The sequence below is a fragment of the Erpetoichthys calabaricus genome, chromosome 12 (assembly GCF_900747795.2).
Source record: "Erpetoichthys calabaricus chromosome 12, fErpCal1.3, whole genome shotgun sequence".
Taxonomy (NCBI): domain Eukaryota; kingdom Metazoa; phylum Chordata; class Cladistia; order Polypteriformes; family Polypteridae; genus Erpetoichthys; species Erpetoichthys calabaricus.
The window spans coordinates 107,092,779-107,114,625 of record NC_041405.2 but is presented as its reverse complement, the minus strand read 5'-3'; the positions used below and the strand labels follow the sequence as shown (position 1 = coordinate 107,114,625).

Sequence of the window (21,847 nt, the reverse complement as noted above, 5' to 3'; positions counted from 1 at the left end):
AATGTGCAACTAATACAAGCACAGGTAAGATCTTAGTTAATGAAGTTTCTCAAGTTATTTATGTATACATAAAAGACTTATCTTAATAGTATGTGCCTATTTCATTTAACCCATTGTTTTATCTGCACACAGTATTTTCACCTGTAGACTCTCAAACATTATATATACAATATAGTATGTGGCATTGCAATGGAAATCTTCTATCAAACATTCTCATGTTATTTGTCTATGTGGAAGTAATTTCACAGTTAATTCAATATTTTAAAATAAATGGTAATATGGGAGATAAAAAGAATTGTATAAAATGTAGCTTAGAGATAATTTTAATGGCTTAGCCATCTCATACCTAAAATACTTTTTTCATGGAGTCAGAGAGTGGTGACATGGTTCATGTTGATTTGACATACAAGTATGACTTTCATTGTACTCTGTTACTATTATTATTACTAATACTGCTACTACTTCCCACTATGTTTTCTCTTCTGTTACTCAAGAAAATGCAGATATACTGTAGAACTCCCATCCTAATAATTGTTTGTGTAGAGTGTGCTCATGTCTAATGGTACACCTAAAAAGATGTGTAAGACAGGATTCTTGTTGATTCCAAATTGGCCATGGGTGAGTGGCAGTGTAAATGGGTGAGAGAGGGGGCCCTGTGATGGAGTGGTGCCCAAAACTACCAGGATTGACTCCACCTCTCTACATCCCTGAATCACAGTATGTTATTAAGGCACTTGTATATCATCTTTGCCCCACTTTTGGTGCCATGCTGACATTGGTTTCTGTCTACTTTTGCCCAAAAAAGCTCAAGCTTCTGGAAGAAAATGTGTGTAAAAATATGGTGTGTATGACTGAATGTGTGGTAAGGAGGGGGAGAATGCACCTATGGATGACAGATCTGCAAAAAGGCAGCACAATTTGCATTTTTAATTGTTATTGCATTAAGAACATTGGTGCTGCACAATTTCTTAAATCAAATTAAATTCTTTTTAAGACCTTAAAAATACACATGCTATTTAGAAGTTACATAAATAAAAAGTTGTCCACAGATTGTTATTTGCTCATTATTAATCCAGTATTTAGTATATCTAAAACAAATGAACACAGTTCTATTAACATAACTGGAAATGATCAAGCAAGTGAATTATTACACAGAATGAAAGGAAATCAACATATATACCCATCTTGTTGGTGGTCCAATTATACATGTAGAGGTTTAGTTTGCTTTTCTTCGTCTTGTTGATGATTTTTTTGAGTATTAAGACCAATTTTAAAGAATGGTGCAATACCAAATCTCCCTAAGCATACACAAATCACAAATGATCTTCTCTGGGCAGCTGACATGGGACTTTTATCAATTCTTGTGCTTGACCTCAGCTCTGCATTTTACACCATATCCCATCAGATACTTTTGAAACGACTAGCTAGTTTTGGAGTCTGTGGCTTTCTCCTCCAGTGGTTTTCTTACTACCTCACTAATAGGAAGCAATTTGTTCAAATAAAGGGCTTTAAATCTGAGAATGCAGTCGTTACTCAGGGAGTTCCACAGGGTTCTGTTTTGGGGCCGCTTCTTTTTCTCATTTATGTTTTCCCAATAGGTAATATCTTCTGGCACCATGGTAAGTTTCATTGTTACGCTGACACACAGCTATATCTATCCACTAAATCCACTTCTGTTTTCCCTCCAGATGCTCTTATGGCATGTCTTCAAGACATAAAGACATGGATGAATCACAATTTTCTCCAAGTAAAGAGCAATAAAACTGAGGTACTCCTCATTGGTTCTAAATCTACACTTGCTAAGGTTAACCATTCTTCTATTTTAATTAACAACTGGGGGCTTCACCCCCTGCTCGCTTCGCTTGCCAACCCCTGTTTTTGTTTTTCCAGGTACACACTTTTAAGATTTTTTTTTCTTTGAATTATTGCTATTTCATTAGTTTCACTTTTATTTCTGAACTTCTGTAAAAATAATATTTGGATCTTTTGAGTCCCAATGTGCTGAATCTTTTTAATGAGGTCCGTGAGACATGTGTTTAATGACTTTGTACCATAATTCAGGATAGGTTTCTCTGTTTGGAATTTCAGCACAGACAAAACGATCAACATCATCAGCAGTTAATAATTTTTTTTGCAAAGTAACCAATAAATTCATGTGAGATAAAACACCTTTTTGAAATTCTCTTGACTTAAACTTCAAAGCCTTATGATATTTACATACTTCTGACATATCACCTGTGTCCATATATTCGATCTCTATTTGCCTTTTCGTTATTTCTCCGAGTAATAATTTCTCTTTCTTTGCACTAATGTGATGTTTACTTTCTTTGTTTTGACATTGTCATTTTTTTCTGCTTTTATATTCTGTATCTTGCTCTGTATGTGTTTCATGCCTACGTTTTTTTTGAGGCTTTGAATTCCAGTTTTCATTATCTCTAACCTGCTCTGCATGTGTTTGGCCCCCTTGTTTTTTAACCTCTTTATGACGTTTTACTTTGTTTTCTACTCTGTCTTTTATTTCTGACCTCGCTTTGTCCTGCTTTTGTTTCAATGACACCTGGTCCGTGGTGATTATTTTCCCTTTTTCAAGTAATAATTTCCATTTGTTTGCGCTACTGCAATCTTTACTTTCTTTTTTTTATACTTTCTAATTTTCCTACTTTCATATTCTTTAACTTTCTCCACATGTGTATCGCACTAACGTTTTTTTTTTGAGCCTTTCGAATTCCATTGCTTTCATAATCTCTAACCTGCTCTGCATGTGTATAGCGCCAATGTCCGGATTGGATGAGCTTTTTTTTCAATTCCACTTGTTCCGGGCTGATAATTACATTCCTTATTTTCTGAATTTGCACCTAGATTATTCTTTTTCTTGTTTTTTTTCTCCAACGCTTTTGAGTCTCTTTTCTCCATGCTGCTTTCTTCTTTGCTTAGTCGTCTACGTTTCATCTATAACGTATTGTCCTTATACGCTTTATTTACACTGAGAGCCCTGGATATGTGTGTGCTCAAAGCCAAAACACGACTGAGTGTGTTAATGTCCGTGCTCTTATTTGGTTGTAAGTAGGGCATGTCTTGCAAGAATCATATATTCTACATCATCGCGAGACAGTCCTGGGTCAATCTCTTGGCACAATGTCTCATGTTTAAGGTCCCCGCGAGACACTCCGTGGCCAATCTCTTTAGTCTCGCAGGTCTTTTAAGTGTCTTCCGTGATCTTAATGTGAAGATCATGTCTCGACACCCTACTGTTTCTCTGCAGGATTTTTTTTTATAATAGAGAGATATTAACACAAACATCTCTTCCCAAGTTAAGAGCCTGGGCATCATTCTAGACAGTACTCTCTCTTTTTCTTCCCATATAAGTAACATTTCTCGGACTGCCTTCTCCCATCTCTGAAAAATTTCTAGACTTCATCCTGTTCTTACATAACACAGTACTGAAGTATTGGTTAATGCCCTAGTCACCTCACGTATAGATTACTGTAATGCTCTTCTGTCTGGCATCCCACAAAAACTTATCCATCGCTTACAACTTCTTCAAAATTCTGCTGCCAGGATAATAACCTGCTGTTCTAAATCCACTGAACATATTACACCTATTTTCTCTCAACTTCACTGGCTCCCTATTAACTACAGAATACAATACAAAATACTGCTCTTAACATTTAAAGGTCCCCTCTACCTCACTAATCTCCTACAGGCCTACACTCCTCTCTCTCACTCAGATCCTCATCTGCACTCTACTTTCTGTACCACACATTTAACTCAGTTCTATGGGAGCTCGAGCATCTCTCATAGTGCTCCTCAACTGTGGAATTCTCTTCCTTCTCATATATGTCAGCTTGATTCAATATCACATTTTAAAATTGCCCTCAAAACTTATCTTTTCAAACTGGCATACCAATTGTGAATTTTGCACTGTTACTGCCTGTTATGTTTGTTTGTTTGCTAATTATTGCTTTGTGATTTATCATTCTCTTGTTTTTATTTTACTAATGTTGTTTAATTTTATTGTAAGGTGACCTTGAGTGCTAAGAAAGGCGCCTATTAAATAAAATGTATTATTATTAATATTAGTTTATTTTTCCCACAATTAACAACTTTGCACACATTGTATCAGGGAACATCTCTTTAAAAAAAATATGGATTTATATAAATGGTGTCGACTTCATTTGTAGAGAACTCACTCTCCAACAAAGTTTCTGTTTGTAAAACATCTACTGAATGTCAGATCCGGTTGAGAAGATGCGATAGTGGCTGTATCTGTCGAGAAGCACTTCCAGAAATGCCCACTAGAGGGGGATATCACCATCAAACCCCAGATTGTAACCAGTGCAAGCACCAAATCTTTATAAAGTAAAACTTTATTCTCACAAAATGCACTTCAATACCAATACAACAACATGGAGAACAAGAAGCAAAGTAATTGCCCTAAAAACACTAAGACAATCTAATGCAAACAAAGTCCCAATACATCCATCCATCCATCCATTTTCCAACCCACTGAATCCGAACACAGGGTCATGGGGGGTCTGCTGGAGCCAATCCCAGCCAACACAGGGCACAAGGCAGGAACCAATCCCAGGCAGGGTGCCAACCCACTGCAGGACACACACAAACACACCCACGGGCCAATTTAGAATCGCCAATCCACCTAACCTGCATGTCTTTGGACTGTGGGAGGAAACCCACGCAGACACGGGGAGAACATGCAAACGCCATGCAGGGAGGACCCGGGAAGTGAACCCTGGTCCCCAGGTCTCCCAACTGCGAGGCAGCAGTGCTACCCACAGCGCCACCGTGCCGCCCAGTCCCAATACAGTAATGTAGAAACGTAGTCAAACACAAGGCATGAAGGTCATAATTCCAAAATAAACCAACAGCACAAGCATAGCAAAAACACATTTAACTCCCTAACATATGCACAATGAAAAAGCGGGAGCTGTGGAAGACCCTGTGGATTTATATGGCAGAGGTCTGATCCTGGTGGCGATTGGCAGGTGGCCCAACATCTTGGAGTACCACCCACAAAACATATGGAAGATAAGAAAGGCAGCATATATACTGAGACAAAACCAAAAAAATCAATCAATATAAATCAAAGAATCAAAAATAAAAAAAAGAGGCATAAAACATGAATTTGAACTCCAGCCAGGGGAGGAACCCTGGCTGAGACTGGAGATGAGCAGTGAACAAACTGGCAGTTGACAATCCAATGTAAGACTTGTTGCTGCCATACTCCTTCGAGCACTAGTATAAAACTTTTGATTTGTAGCTTTCATGTCAGAATTGAGTGGCTTAAACCCCATAGTGTGAAAGTTGTTTGACAAGCTTGACATCTAGATTCAACATTTGGTTGCTGATGCCGACCAGTATTTTTTTTTGCATTTTCACATTTTTTGCAGGCCTGCTTAGCTCAGCATACAAATTAAAGCAGGACATATATAACGTTAATATGTGGAAAAAAACATAATAGAAAAAAAACAGGACAAACTGAGCTATGTTGAGGTTGATGAGTATTCAATTATTCTATAATATATGTATAATCTCAAAATTTTATTCCTCTTAAAGGAAAAAATTAGACATTTCCAAAAAATGTATGATCTTAAATTTTGAAAATCTATGTTAAGGCATTTTAAGACTTTTTCAGAATCTGCAGGAACCCTGAAGAAATGTGCATGAAAAAAATCACCACACGTAATGTATGATCATTTAACAAAGTAGAACAGAAAATATTGCAGTCCAGAAGAATCTTACCTTAGCAAGTCATATTATGCATGTGGAATCTAAACCCAAAAATGCCTACTTTAAACAACACTTTGCTGGAAATTGATTTTTTTTTTTTATAAGATCACCTGCACTTTCTAACTTGAATTCTTATTGCAAGTCTGTTTCACTTTTTTGAACACTGTGTTATTTATTAAGTTGTTTGGTTTACTTTATTCCCAAAACAACACAGAGACTTAGTATATTTAAAAGGAGTGTGAGGACAGTGAATATGCGTCCATAGTATATTGGCTTTCAGAAGGACACTTTAAGAGAGTGTACATAGCCAAAAATATACAAATGGTGACTAATGTAGTAGTAGGTTATATGTTCCTGTACATTCTAAGGTTTTCACCAAGTTATACTGTGTCCTTATTACTGAAATATTTTATCATCCTGGTGTACTTTGTATTCTGATAAAGAACACTGCAAGTGAATTGATAACTGAGCTGGGATGGGTTTGGCTGAGCACAAAGTCTTCCATTGAATTCTGGAAGCACATAAAATGACGTAAAATACCCAGGGAGGCAATGACACGGGTTGATGCTCATCTTCAAGCCTTTTCTTTGGAACATAATTTAACTGTGCTTTGTAGCCAAATACTAAATGCTGGCATCCTAAATCTTTAAGAGCACATGATGAAAGATGTTACACTTACAATTTCCTTCGGCATTCAATGGCTCTGTCTATCCTGAACTCTGGGAGGCTGATAAAACCTTCTGCTTTCTCATCCTAAGTCACAAAGAAAGGGAGAGGGAAATAGAGATAGATGAAAAAGATACAGATCGTTACAAACAGCCTGTCATATTAAAAATGAAAGATGCAATGCATGCTCAAGCTTTGTGGCTAAATCTACTGCCCTTGCACTCCTTTTTATTTCATTGTATGCCACTGTTTTATAAGCAGGGAGTGGAAAGCCACTTATTTTTATTAACTGCTTCTTGTGGTTGCCAGAGAAAAAAAAATGTATTAGCTTTCGGCTCTCTAATAGCTTTTAAAAGTTGAAGCACTTGAGCATGCAGCAGAATATAAGCTAAACAGAAAACTTGCTTTGCGTTGCAACATACAGCTGTATTTGTAAGAAATTAAGTCACTCTTTGCTTTCTTTAAAGTTTGTATATTTTGAACAGGAGATATTGGGCAACATTAAAATGACCAGAATCTAAGCGTGAATTCTTAAGGCGTGTACTAGTACGTCTATAAGTGAACTTTCTCTATTAACAGTTCTTGTTAAATGTTCCTGCATGGGTGCCGGGGCCACAAAATGTCAAGAGAATCAAGAAGATATAAGGTTTGCTTATTGATGTCATGCTGTTTCTTACCATTACATTGCAGAATTAAAAGGTGCTCTTTGGACACACGACCACAAGTATCATGCTCCCAGACAGAGCAGTAGAATAAGCAAATGTGTTTCAAAAAAGACAGAGTGAAAACATCTTGAAAAGTCGGAAAAGTGGAAAGTAACATGAAAGAGTTGTGCATGTGAGGTAAGCGGATCAGCTGTCCAGGCTGTGGAGTATGAAGGTGTCCTTAAAAACAAAAGTGATTGTTGATGTTGCATATTAATTTTTTTCTCTGCTTCAACTTGAAAGGGTGTCATGAAAATTGTAGTAAGCAAATATTTCAGTGTACAAGCTACTGGAAGAAGCCAGCAACAGATATCTATAATTTTATACAGCACAAAAAACACTACTTGTAGGTCTTTTTAAATATTTTATTATCAAAACAATATGACAAGAAAGGCAAATGCTTACATTTTGATTTGTGTACCAGTACAGGGATGAATCTTTCAAGATAAACCAATACTTCTTCCACTTTTGAGTAAAGTAGCCCTTGGCATCTTTCTTTTTCCACAGCCATCCTTCACAGTCACCATGGCCCAAATCTTTGCAAGAGATCCTCCGCCGGCTTCCGCTGGTCAGAGAGCCTTCATGTTAAAAGAAAATGGTAGCATTCAATCACAACACTTCCCTTAAGTGTACGTTTAACCTTTTATTTTCATCAAAATGTAAACTGATCTTGTTTAAAAGTAAATATCTCAGGCATGTCATGATAAGAATACAATGCATCCATCCATCCATTGTCCAACCCGCTATATCCTAACTACAGGGTCATGGGGGTCTGCTGGAGCCAATCCCAGCCAACACAGGGTGCAAGGCAGGAAACAAACCCCGGGCAGGGCTCCAACCCACCACAGGGCGCACACACACACACACACACACATACACACCCACACACCAAGCACACACTAGGGACAATTTAGGATCGCCAATGCACCTAACCTGCATGTCTTTGGACTTTGGGAGGAAACCCACGCAGACACGGCAAGAATATGCAAACTCCACGCAGGGAGGACACGGGAAGCAAACCCGGGTCTCCTAACTGTGAGGCACCACCGTGCTGCCCAGAATACAATACATTAAAGGCAATTTTCTTACTATAATAATGAAACAACATATTTTTTATACATTGCTCTTGACATTGATACAATTGCAATGAGTGCTAAGGAGGCCATTAGTAAGTACAGAGAAAAGTTAGTTACAAATTTATATATTTTTTTATTTGTATTTTTTATTATGAGGTTTAACACAAAGCTATCATGCTTGTTTTTTGTAGCTGATACGGATTTTTTTGTGAATCTGTGTGCACTGTTGTTATTTATGGTGTTGGTGTGCTGACTTTACCCATCCTACCACTTTTAGCTCTTGTGACTAGCAGCAGACACCATTGTCATTGACATGACAATGCTCACAAAAATAAGAACAATTATTTATAACAATGAAAATAACAAAATGATAATTCTAAGAATTATATAAATTATTACTATTATAAATTATATAAAATGAATCAGAATGATCTCCAATGAGATCCTGTCCATAACTACAGAAACGATGACAATAATTAGAACAAATTCAATAGAACAAATCAATTAATGAAATTCTGAATAATAGTAAAGAGAATAACAACATTAATAATTACAAATATAAAATAAACCAAAACAAAACATTTCTCAATGAGATCCTAAGATTTCCCAAGCATGCTAAAAATACACAGGGACAGTGTGAAAGACTAACAATAGCCAGTGAACAAAGCAATCAGTTCTCCTTTACCTTAATATATCTGTCCTATTTTGACTTTAATTTTGAACTTTTTAAGAGAATTGCTAATCTGCAGAATTTTAACCTCTGCAAATTACAAACTAGACTTCACTGCTCCACTCTTTAATCATGTTGGGCATATAATGTGTGTTATACTAGTTTTGCAATTTTAATTTTTCTGAATTTGTAGATGTGTGCAGTGCCCTAGGTCACTATGTAAAAATAAACTAAATTCAGCATCTTCTTTTGACTATCATATTTAATTGCATGGCAAGAAGTAAATATAGATCACTCTGAAATTTTGGAGAGTACAGATTCTTCAAAGTCTACCCATGTTGATTTCAGTTTAATTTGTCTTACTGAAATTGTTTTACTTGAGAAATCTGAGGGAAATATGAGGAATTACCAATTGCCAACCTGTTTTTTTGTTTCACCTTCCTGTAGCAAATGAAATTCAACTGAGCTGAACTAAATTAAACAGAGAATGGAAAAATATTGCAGCACTTTGCGCTACTGCCTCACACATCCAGAGTCCACTAAATCATGGGATTATATTTAAAATTTAGTTCGATAATATTCCGGCTGCAGATTGAAAAATGCCTGTCCACAAATGGACAAAAATTAATTGACCAGGAAATTAAAATCCAGAGGGGTTTTGGAAATGAGGTGTCATTAAAGCTATTAGACACCTAAGCTAAAAGGTTAAAATGAACCAGAAAGAACCCTAAGAAAGTAATATCCAAAAGTCAAAAAAGTAACTGCACATGTCCTAGCAATGATTAAGCAGCTTTTCTATAATTAACCCATTTTAGAAGATGAATTGAAAGATTGTGAGGGTCAGCATCTTGGAAATTTAAGTTAAAAAGCTTAATGAATGTTCACACAGAGCTTATTCTTTTTCCTTTACTTTCACAACTTGAGCTTACATACCATAAATTGGTTATTACACATGGACATGTCACCTTGTGCAGCCCTTCTACATCTTTCTCACTCAGACACATAATTTGTTCTGCACAACTAACAGGTTTTGCAGCTTCCCTTTTACAGTCATTAATAAATACAGTTCTTCAATTTAATCCTAATGGGTCAAATATGGATCCAAGACCCCTTATTTGTTATTGAAGTCATACTTTATTGAAGCTAACATAGCCTGTAATAATAAATACTCCCAAAAGCTCCAATAAGAATTTTTAATAAGTCATTTTTCAGCATTGGTCTGTTCTGTTATATTTGTGAAGACTTTCTTTAACCTTACTTTCTCTGAAGAAAATATGCTGTACCTCACCATCAACACATTTGTCATTTCACTTATAAGCTATTCATAAATCCAAATAAGTGTGTGTAACATTTGGAATATACTTCTCTATGTTTCTCAAATTTGAGGAATATGACAGAAATATTTTCTATTTTACCACATTCACTAAATTTACCTTTCAAGATAGCAGCAACCCAGCAACACTCCACAGCACACTTAAACATGCTACGTAAATTTCAACCTTTCATTTCTTACCTTTGGTTCTCTTTTTGGTTTTAGTTCTTAGTGAGGCGTAATGAAATGACTAAAAGAAATAGAAAGAAAATGCAGAGTCAGCTTCCAAACTCTTATATTCCCTAGAAATGTAAAAACATGACCTGCTTCATGACGTAAAGTTCATTTATGGAGAAAGCCCAGCACTGTGCAAATGGAAATGTGGATGATGGGAAACACATTACTTTCAATCCCTTAGTCCCAGCAGTATTTCCTAGAATATAGTAAATTTTCACCAGTCAGCTAAAATACATTCCATCATTTGGGACCATTTTTAATTAGAGCAAAGAAGAAGAAGACACCATTATGCCTGAGGTGAGCAGCGGTAAAGACTCCCTTCTTTAATTCTCCTTCATAACAAGGGATCCCCAGTCTGCTCTTCAAAGTAATTAAGAGTTTTAGGTTGCCAGGTGACTGAAGTCCAAATCTAATGTGTGCTTTTATTAAAGCCCTCATATGTTCCTGGATATTATACAGAAGTATCATGGGGGCCATTAAGAAGTGGACATCAGATAAAAATTGTAAAAAAAAAAAATGAAAACAAAGAAAAACAAAATGCAATTTAAAACACTGCTTGCTGGGAGAGCAAGTTAGTACTGATTGTCTGATATCAGGCATATCCATAACCTAAAACTGAGCTTTCTTGTAGAGGAACATTTGGAGAATGTGCTACCAGGTAGTTACTAATCCATTTGAAATACTCAGCATTAACTAATTTTAAATGAAATGAAAGAATCAAACAATGCAAACAAAAGGCAGCATTCTAAATGAAAATATGACAAAATATAGAACATAAATTCCTATTACAAGTGTAAAAGATAAAAACTATTATATACATTATCAATGAATAATAAATTAACAGGTTAACCTGATGTGGAAAGTAGTGCTAAGCAAATAATGACCCCGAATAAATACAAATATCAATTAATTACCTAAAATACACCCTATTTTAAAATCTATACAACTCAGGTTCAAATATGTGGTTTATGAACTTTTAATAATGAAGAATATTTTGTTGTTCTTTATTATAGAATTTTTAGAACCCACTAAGCATAATTTAAAATGAGTATGAAAAACATCAGCACAGATCCACCAGAATATGGTGAGGTGTCCTTGAGGAATGAAGCTTCACTCAAGACATAAGTGACATAGACTAAACTAAACAAATGTCATTAGTCAAGTCAGGGCAATTTATTTTTATATAGCACTCTTCACTGAGTACACATTCTCTGCTCTGTAGCAAGTTACTGATAAAATACAAATTACACGTTTTAAAAAATTCATGATGCACACACAAAAATAAATTAGGATAGACACACAGAAAAACAAGCAATTTCAAACTGATTAACAAAAGCAGCTCCTGACAATGTAAGATAATTAATACTGTAGTTGAGATGTGTCCAGCTGATAACAGAGAAGAGGAGAATTAAAACTACAGTCAATAACACCTCTGGAGAAAATAAACCTGGCGGGACCCATGGTTGGTTATAATACAAATTCAGGGAGACATTCATGGAACTGGCCACCCATAATCTCCTGGGTATTTTACAAAATTATTTAAGTTTCTACTGGGCAGTTGAATTAGAAAACTAAATCAGTTAGTCCTTGGATTCCAAGGCTCCCAGTATCTTTTCTAGGGGTAAGAGTAATTTTACACAGTACATAAGTGGCACCAAGTGCAACAGAAAAATACCTAAAACTACTAGGTGATCAGCCAGGATGATAAGACCAGAATCAGAGATAGGGTCGTTATTCAAAGAAAGTAATCTCTTACAAATTATTAATTCCTTCTGTCTATTTCTAACAAGATTACCTTACTAATTAATTCCTGGGAACAGTTACCACATTACTAATTAATTTACTTTGACGCTACTCTCCAAACCCATGCAAATATGTACCATTTGGAAAGTACAAGGATGACACCCAAATTTCATTTTTAACTTTAATTAGGAAATAAGCAATAGCAATAAATGTTAATTAAAAACGTTAACTGCATGACTTACCAAATGACTGTACCATTTCAACAACATGAACCAGAAAGCAAAGTTCTTTAATTCACAAAAAAAAAAATCTTAAAAAAAATAAAAAAATAACCGATTTAACCACTCGAACACTTGCAAAAAGCGGAGTCACTACATGGTAAAGTTATTACTAGCGTTTGCTTATTTTTTACTAGTGGAGATCAGAGAACTTGTTGATTGGGTGGGCAGCTACTTTTATTGTGTAAAACAATGGATATGGCCATATCTGTGTCTCCCTTGCCTTGGAGCTCCTTAAGTGATCAAAATAAGCATGTGGTGATAAAAAAGAAATCACTTACATTTTGTAAATAATCATCTTACATTTACTAACAATTGAAGTAAAGATTCAGTTACCTTACTTTTACACAGGATATGTCACTGCATTTTACAACATATGATGCTTACAGTGTTTTCATTTGATTGGAAAAGTCTTTGTAAATCTAATTGCTTCTGGGCTCTTTGATCAAAAGGCTGTACATCACAGGGAACGAAAGTATTAACATAAACACATACGTTTAATTGTAAAGTTCCCAGCTGTATATTGTGGTCATTTTTTCCCATCTTCCTTAAACTAGAATTAAATTCTCTGCATTAAACATATTCTTCCAGCGCACTGTAAAACCAAAATGTTGTTATCTTTCAAAGTAAAACTTCAAATCTTTATTTCTTAATAGAGATAATGGCAACCTCACGACAGTCCTGAAGTAAAACAAACTAAAAGTAATTCATACAGTTACTCATATCTCTGGTACAAATTGAGGAGAGGAGAGGTTAGGAGCAAGTGTTGATACAGCGCATTGCAGCACCCACCACATGACAAACCACCTCAGGACCCGAGTGCAGCCATGCAATGGGTGACACCTCAGCACAACACTAGTTCAGATGGAATGGAACAGCGTGAGGTTTTTTATGGTGGCTGGAGTGCCAATTCTGCCACCAACCCCCAGGTTTTTCCCTGCAGGTTGGAGGGCCTACATGCAGGGCTGGATGCAGAGTAACGTCATACCCAGGAGGATACAAATTGAGCAATCATAAAATTTCAATATACTATATGCCTACATGAAAATAGTGTGCATGTAAAGTGCATATCAGGCAGGGAATGCAGATTGCATAGTCAAATTTGCCACCTCAAATATTATGTGTGATGGACTTCCTTCCTTTCAATACTTTTATGACATTTACATAATGCTTGTTTAGAAAAGTATATGATGCAATTAGCAAAATTCTACTCAAGTAAGTAACTGCAATGTGATTACATGAATTTATACTATAATGCATTACACTATCTTGTTACTGGAAATGTTGTTATAGTATAGTACTGCATTTCTTAGTACTGTGGTACCCTCAACTCTAGCTAGAATGTAGGGATAATCACAAGTGAGTGATGGAAAAGTACCCAATGGGTCCATGTCTAAGGTAACTAAGGTAGTGCCTGGCAGGATACAAATCAACAAAGTGATTGCATGGACTGTGCTTACTTTTCTTTGCCAGTTACGGGCTAAGAATAGGGTTATATTACAATACCTGGACTGAAATTTGGGAAATCAACTTTCGGGAAAGGTGTCTCCTAGATGTTCAACGTCTACCGTTAAGGTATCATTAAGGGGTCTGCTGACTGTAATTTAGGGAGGCAGCACATATAGGGCTTGAGGGCAGTTGAAAATGGGAAGACCAGCAAGCATCCTAACAGTTCCTAAGAGTTTTGTGACAGCTTCCCTAACTTTGCAATGTATTTTCTGACAATCTGAGAGATGTGTAGTATTTAAAAGGCCATTTCTTTTCAGAGCCTACTGAGCTTACAGTCTGAATCTAAGGTGCAGGTGAAACTAAAGATTGGGTGTTTGACCCAGGAAGGAGTTAAACGTATTTGTTTAGTTTGTGGATGCAATGAGAAGTCAAGCAAAATGTCATTAAAAAGATTACAATATGCAAGCTTTTGAGACAGCTCAGGCCCCTTCTTCAAGGAAGCTTGCATACTGTAATCTGTTTAGTTAGCCAATAAAAGGTGTAATTTTGCTTGACGTCTCATTGCATCCATAGTGGCTAACATGATACAACACCCTAGTACTTTAGTCTGTGGCACATGACAGGTTAGCTACTGCACTTGTTATAAGGAAACCTTATAGTGTAAGTATACCTGAACTGGGCAAGTGAGCACTTGCTTTGTACTGTGCTTTGTATACAAAATCACTATGTTCTCTTCACTGTGTATGAATTGGTACACTCTTTAACAGAAAAGAAAGAAACTGTCTTTGTTTCTCTATTTATCTTGGGCCTGGGAAAAAGGCCCAAGGACAATTGGCAGGAAAATGTAGCACAGGGACAGCAGTAAGGTCCAGCATGGCTCTGAGAGAGAAAAGAGTAATGTGCTCTGAACATAGGCTCTAAGAGCTCTCCCTGAGGACTGTACACACTATTACTGTGTTGGAAGGAATCTACGAGGTGTGCTCAAAAAGTACGGTGAATGTTGATGCAGAGCACTATCCAAGAGCAACACAAAACAATTCAATGCAGGTTCTGACATGTCCATCCTAGAGCCTAGTTTGTGACAGTTTCAACTTGTTTGATACTGTCAGTTGTGACAGTACTGAGCCACTGTTGAGTTCAAGTGTGTTTTTCAAGTTTGTCGTTAAGAATGGATAACGAGCAACACATTAACATGAAATTTTGTTTCAAATTGCAAAAAGCTCAGGAAACTCATCAGATGTTAAAATCGGTTTATGGTGACACTGCACCGACAATTAAGACTGTTTACAAGTGGTTTGATCGATTTCGTAATGGATCTGAGAAACGATCAGGACTTCCTTCAACATCAATAACCAAGGAAAATGTTGAAACGGTTTCATTCTTCATCATGACAAGGCTTCTTGTCACACAGCCCTTCTAGTACAACAATTTCTGTCAAATAAAAACATTACACTGTGTCCGCATCCAACTTATTCGCTGGATCTGGCACCGTGTGACTTCTGGATGTTCTGTAAATTGAAAATGACCATGAAAGACAAATGATTTCAATCCATTGAGGACATCCAGGCAGCCACAACAGCCCAGCTAAAGACCCTCTCAAAAGAAAACTTCCAGAATTGGCTTTACAAATTGGCAGGAGCGTTGGGATAAGTGCATTCGAAGTGGAGGAGAATTTTTTTGAGGGGGACTAGTAGTTGTAGATCTTTTACTGCAATAAACGTTTCCTTTCTAAAACATATTTTTTGATCACACCTCGTATACTTAGGAACATGAAGTGCAATCACAAAGAACTGAAGGAAGGTTCAAAGATTGTTTATGAGTTTGGCTAATAAACAGACAACTTGGTCCTTGCTCTCCTACATTGCGATCATTTTTGATCTCAATAGTTATGACTTATCAGAGTAATTGCTTGAAGACAGTTTCCCTCAAGAACCTTTTAATATAATACCACTTAGTGCATAATCCCACATAAGGAGAGCTCAGTGTATTGACTTTCATGATATACATGTTCCTATATTTTTAAAAAAAATGTGTTCTTTATTGAACTTTATCTTGCAGAAAATCCTATATTTCTTCATTAGCAGTAGCTGGCTTTGTTGTGACAGAAGTGATAAGAAGCTAGACTTGTTGGCTTATTTTTGCATTTCAGCCGCATTTGATTCCTTTGTCATGCTTCAACAAAATTAGAAACACTTTTTCTCGCACCAAATCTGAGTACAAAGCAGTCTTAGTTATTTTTGATCACAGTTATATTTTCTGGCAGGTGTGACATGATGCAGCACTTTATTTCAGGCAGGGTGCTGATAAGTGTAAGATCAGAGTAACATGACTGCATTACATTTTCACATTTCTCACAATCACAAGGGCTCGCTGTTGGCTGTTCATTTTGTTTCATTTCCATCATTATAATTTGAAAATGTAATACATTTTATTCTTTAAAGTTTTTCTTGGTAAGGATTTGATTACCAGGAGAGCTTTCAGGAATAAAACATAACCAAGTAGCAAAATGAAAAGGTAACGGTAGAAAACACTAAATATTTCAGTGCAGGCGAGACAAATCTTTGACCTATTTTATTTAAATTAAGAAAGGCATGACATGCAACATAAACCCTTTATCCAAAATATGATAATTACCTTCCTCATGGATGTGACTCCTTGTCTGTCTATGCCAGAACTAGCATATCTGCAAAAAAGTATAAAGTAGTGTCAATGAAGCATGATCTGCACAGAGGGAGGACATCAAGAGTCATTATCTATAACACAAGTAGGATAGAATATTTTGCATTCACATAGTATTATACACACCTTTAACAGTAATCTGGAGATGTAATTGGCTGCAATATGGCACTATTAGTGTAAATGAAAAGATGAAAACGTGAAAAATTGATGGCAACAAGCTACTGTACATCCTTAAGAAGAAACTGGCATATAACACAAGCTGTCAGTCTGTTCACTTCTCACTCCTCACAACTTCCAAGACTTACTTCTGTTCTTACATGTCTTATTGTATTTTGCGTTTACCTAAATAATCCAAGGGTTTCACTTTAAGTGCCACAGGGTACCAAATACAGCCAATGAAGAGCATGACTTCCACCATGAATGTGTGTTTTATGTTTTATTGCATAACTTGCCTTTTCACTCTTTTAAGAGGAGTCCATTGTTTCCAGCTTATAAAAAACAATCTTCTTATGGCTTAACATTAGAAATGAACTGGTATCTTGCTCAAGATTTATTCATTTCCTTGTGAAGGTGTTTGGAGTGTTAAAGTCGTTGTACCTACTGATTCTGAACAAAGGAACACCAGCTGAATTGTCTGTTCAGTCAAATCAATCAATTGCACACACATACTGTACATTCTTTTTGAAAAGTCCCTGTATTACTTAATAAGCTGTGACAGTATTTCCCTTTTGATATAGATCTACCTTATAAGAGAGAGAAAAAAAGGTATCAAAATAAAACTTTTGAAGATTTGTGAAACTTAGAAAGCTAACACTTAAGTCATCAGACTAGCCAATTCACCACCTAAAATTAACTTTTTTTATTCTTAGTTCTTTCCTCATTTGCTTAGATAGAATTCAAACACAAAGCAGTGATGCAGGTCTTTTGTTATTTCCTGTTTTACAATTTCCTGCCACAGATTTTTGTTTTCATCAGAAAACAATATAACAAGATGGACCTGAAAACCACAAGGTTAAAGACTCAACACCCTGTCGCTAGCTTATTGGGTTAATCTAAGTAGGGAGCCTAACTGCTGATCTATCTATCTATCTATCTATCTATCTATCTATCTATCTATCTATCTATCTATCTATCTATCTATCTATCTATCTATCTATCTATCTATCTATCTATCAAAGTAAGACACTACAAAGCATTTGGAATATTGTTCAGTGGGAACAATGGCACAAAAAATGTTAAACCACTTTGATTAAGAGATCAGTCAGAATGATGCAAGCTCAAGTATCGATCCTGAGGCATTCCTACTGCTATTGACTCTTCCAACACATTAAGAACATAGACCTCCTATTCAAAGTCACTTATTTCCCTCCATGTTCTTGATTACAAAGTGTATTAAAATGAATAAAAATTTTCTGTAATAACCTATGGCATACATGTTTATTGTTACTGCCAAATTGTTATAATGGAATGACCCTTCAGTGTGACCATTGCTATCAATATCTTTATTTAGTTGATTGCCAGTTTGCAGCTACTGAGACAGTAATACCTTTATCTATAATGCTGCAGTAGAGAAATATTGTGACACTTACCAGCCATAGAAAAAAAACGAAATGGTACATTAGCTTCCACATGCCAAAAGATATCTCTCTCTAGCATGTTTGCACTTCTTAAGCTGCTGGCATTTGCACAGACATTTTGACAGATTTCCTTATGATACTGCACAGCTTTATTAGGTGTAATATCTTAAACAGTCCAACTTCAATTCCAGTAAGTGCCATGCTGAGAATATGCCAATAGAAAACACACAGAAAACTTGAAATTGAAAGCATACCAGATGATTCTGAAAAGTCTAGTCACTTGGTATACAGTGGAATTGCATGTGATGATGTTACTGTGTAAGTTAACAATTTTTTAGACAGAAAATTCATGACTACCCCAGGAGAAGGTGGTAGGGCTAGAAATAGGCAATTAAATATGAGGGTTTTTTTTCAAACAATTAAGTTAGGAAACATAATGATTGGCCCTGCAGTGAATTTCTAAGACCACAAGAGAATGAAAGGGGTATAAGGGGCCTAAAAACAAGAGGCACCAAGCTACAGAAAAGCATGTACTTTAAGCAGCCGTTGTCAGACTCAAATGTAGGGCACATGTCCACTTAATTTTAAAAGAAATTTAAAGTTGCAATAGTAGAAGTATTGTCCTTCATACCAAGTATAGTGAAATCCTTACTTGCATGAACAACCAACATACAATATGCCACCACTCTCTGTCACCACATGATAAACAAGAATGTATTCAAGCACAGAATTTATTTTCAATTAACAGAAAACAGTGAGGATATTAAAAATGACTTGGGTCGTTATTACTCTAAGGACGGAGTTCATCCATTTACAGTAGATTTTGACCATTGTATACTCCTCACATCGTATAAAGTTACTGCCTTATGGTTCACTTAAAGGTATTTGTAATTGCCATCACGTCTTGAATTTTTTTTTTACAATATTTCGCAGAGAATTGACAAAAGTTGAAATACATTTCTGGGCGTAATGTTTGTAGTTGCTGTTGTATTTGGATGGTAAATAAGTCCTTTGTATTTTTCAAAGCGAAGTTGGTTTAGATTTTATCATATGCCTGTTTCTTTCTACTTTGATGTATGTTTCAGCCATGTAATATTGAAAAAGTTTCCAGGCTGAAGTCTTGCCTGTTAGCCAAATGATGCAAATACAAATGAAGAGTTGTTTAAAGTTTTCTCATCTACTCTTTCAAGCAGAAGGCTCCTGCCATGTTCACTGAGTGGAAACGATAAAGGGTCAGATCGACATGAAAGCTAAAAATGGAAAGACCTTTGGGTTGCTATTGTTTGGAGAAAAAAACAAAATCATTTTGTGCTTTTGGTTGACTATTATTTGCAGTGAAGGTGACAGCAATATCATTCAGTGTTGGAACATTATAATTTCAGTAGTATTGTACAAATTTGGTTATTTAGTACATTGTAACTTTTTAAATGTGTCTGCCTGTTGCTTGTCCTTTTAATTTTTTATTCTTCTTCAAGTTGTTTCATATTTTTAAATGCTTGAGTGTAAGTATTGCTAGCATCAATGAAATCTTTAAGTGTTCAAAGTAAATGAGGAGAAATATATGTATCTGCCGGTCTAGAAAGTCTCTCTCTAAGTGTTTCATGAGGGTCTGTAAGGTAAAGATTGGCATAGCCTGGAGTTAGACTTTGCAGGGCCCACCAATATACTGGTAGACTTAATTAGGAATTCTGAACACATAGGCACCATGTCCTAGTGGATTACCAATAGATGCAAAATGGATTGATGGATGGATGGATGCAAAAGCTAAGGAGCTCTCGATACTGAAAATATGTCCTAAATAGGTTTTTCTTGTACTTCCTGTAGAAGTGATGTCTTTTATAATGTGTGGTGGTTCACATTGAGTAAGCAATATGTTTCCATTTTGGCAACATAATTTTTGTTATCCTCCCAGAAAAATATTGCCCCACAGTAAGGACATACTGTAGCTGATCCAACTTGCCTTGAACTTGAACTTAATGTTCATCTAACAAACATTGACGTGGAACTGTAAAAGCAACATTTGTATGTGGACATAAGTGGTGGTAGATCTGTTTGTATTCAAGGAGACCTGTGAGCGGGTTTGGCAGGGGCTTGGTCTGTATCGGAAGGTTGAGTCTGGCATGTTGATGGGCCAGAATGTTAGCATGTGGCTCAATGGCTCTATACTCAAACCTAAACCGTGCTTTGGCATGGTCAGCAGTGTCATTTCATCTTATTGTGTGTTGTTGGTCTGTAACGAATTACTTCCTATGTTTGGTTTGCAGGCATGCAGTGTTAACAGTTGTTACTTTTCTTTATGGCATTGCTTTGTTTACACTCTTCTTTTGTGATGATGTGTGTGTAGTGTAAGTGACAGTCAGTAGATGGCACTGGTTTTCTTCCAGTCGTTGGTACGCTAGGCCATGGGGAGCATTTGTGACTGTGCTGTTAGTACATACACAAACCCAGGTCACACTGTGGATGGTGCTGTCACCTTGCTTGTGAGCTGAAAGCGGAAAGGACTTTGTTACGGTTTAGAACAGTTTGACTTGTGAGCAATGAAGAAGATCATCCTGTCTGTGTAACATACTGTAGATCACCATCAATACTTGTCAGCAGGTTTCTTATCCTGTCCAGTATATACCCGGAAAACACATAGGAAGTAGGTGGTGCATGCATCTGACATGAAATCAGGCACTCCTGGTCAAACCGTCAAGATTATTGTAAGAGTTCTCAGTTTGTTTTAGCTGTTTTTTTGTCAGACATACATCAAGTTCGCTTGGCCGTAGTTTACGCGTCAGTGATGTAGGATGGTGCACATCGATGGTCTTGTCTGCCAGTGCTACGTGGCAGTATACATGTTGTGTTGAAAACTTAAATAGTGGCTGTTACGGGCCACATATGTAATTCAGGGGTCGCGTTTATGTCAGACCAGCATTGTAATCAGTCAGCCATGGATATCCAATGAGGTCAAGTGCACTGCAGCGTCTGTGTCAGCCATGAGAGGGACTTGAAATGAAATTTCGGTCACACCATTCCTCGATGGCACCAGTCATGGACAGCATTGTGTATGTCATGGCATAAGCTGTTGATTGACACCAAGATCAAGCTTCAAAGGGCACGAGTGTGTGAGATTTTGCATGACAGACAGACAATTCTTACAGTTTTAAAGATATGGAGGAATGCAAAGCATACTGAGGCTGTAAATTAAGAGGAATGCATTAGAGATTCTTTTGTCATTATTTCTGTGACCTTGTATTTTACTTTATTACTGTGAAATGTACTCATGACTGCTTTGCAGGTGCTAAATGAAGATGTGCTTCATGCATGTTCACATTTGTTTTTATATATTTGTTTAGCATTACAGATTTTTAAACTCTACAGGTTGAGTATAATGTGGCACTAGTAGAGAAAATATTCCATTGGAATAACAGTTATTTTATATGATGTCTCCAATGTTTGATGATTTTTAGAAGGAGTTTTAGTTCTTTTAGGATGGTACATTTGACTATGCTCCAGGCTCCTATAAATAAACATGTTTACCTAAAAGACTCCTAATTTGCTAGTTAAGCATTTTATTTTAACGATTAATTTTAAAGGATTACACCACCCAAAGATGCTATTTTTTATCGGTTAGTTACCCAGTGTTGTTGATAATAATGGCCAAGTTAAAATGTTAAGGTTATGGTTTTATGGAAAATAGAAAAAACAGACACAACAAGGTTTTAT

General features: G+C 36.3%; 1 protein-coding gene across 4 annotated transcripts in view; it reads right to left on the bottom strand.

The window, feature by feature from the left end:
- Positions 1-21,847, bottom strand: part of si:ch211-26b3.4 (connector enhancer of kinase suppressor of ras 2) — a 597,975-nt gene that overhangs the window by 67,915 nt on the left and 508,213 nt on the right. For all 4 annotated transcript variants that reach the window (XM_051935079.1, XM_051935080.1, XM_051935081.1 and 1 more), the window contains 4 exons: positions 16,518-16,566; positions 10,378-10,426; positions 7,524-7,696; positions 6,428-6,501 (listed from right to left, as the gene is read on the bottom strand). In XM_051935079.1, the coding sequence (XP_051791039.1) occupies positions 6,428-6,501; positions 7,524-7,696; positions 10,378-10,426; positions 16,518-16,566 (345 nt within the window). The remainder of the gene's footprint in view (positions 1-6,427; positions 6,502-7,523; positions 7,697-10,377; positions 10,427-16,517; positions 16,567-21,847) is intronic.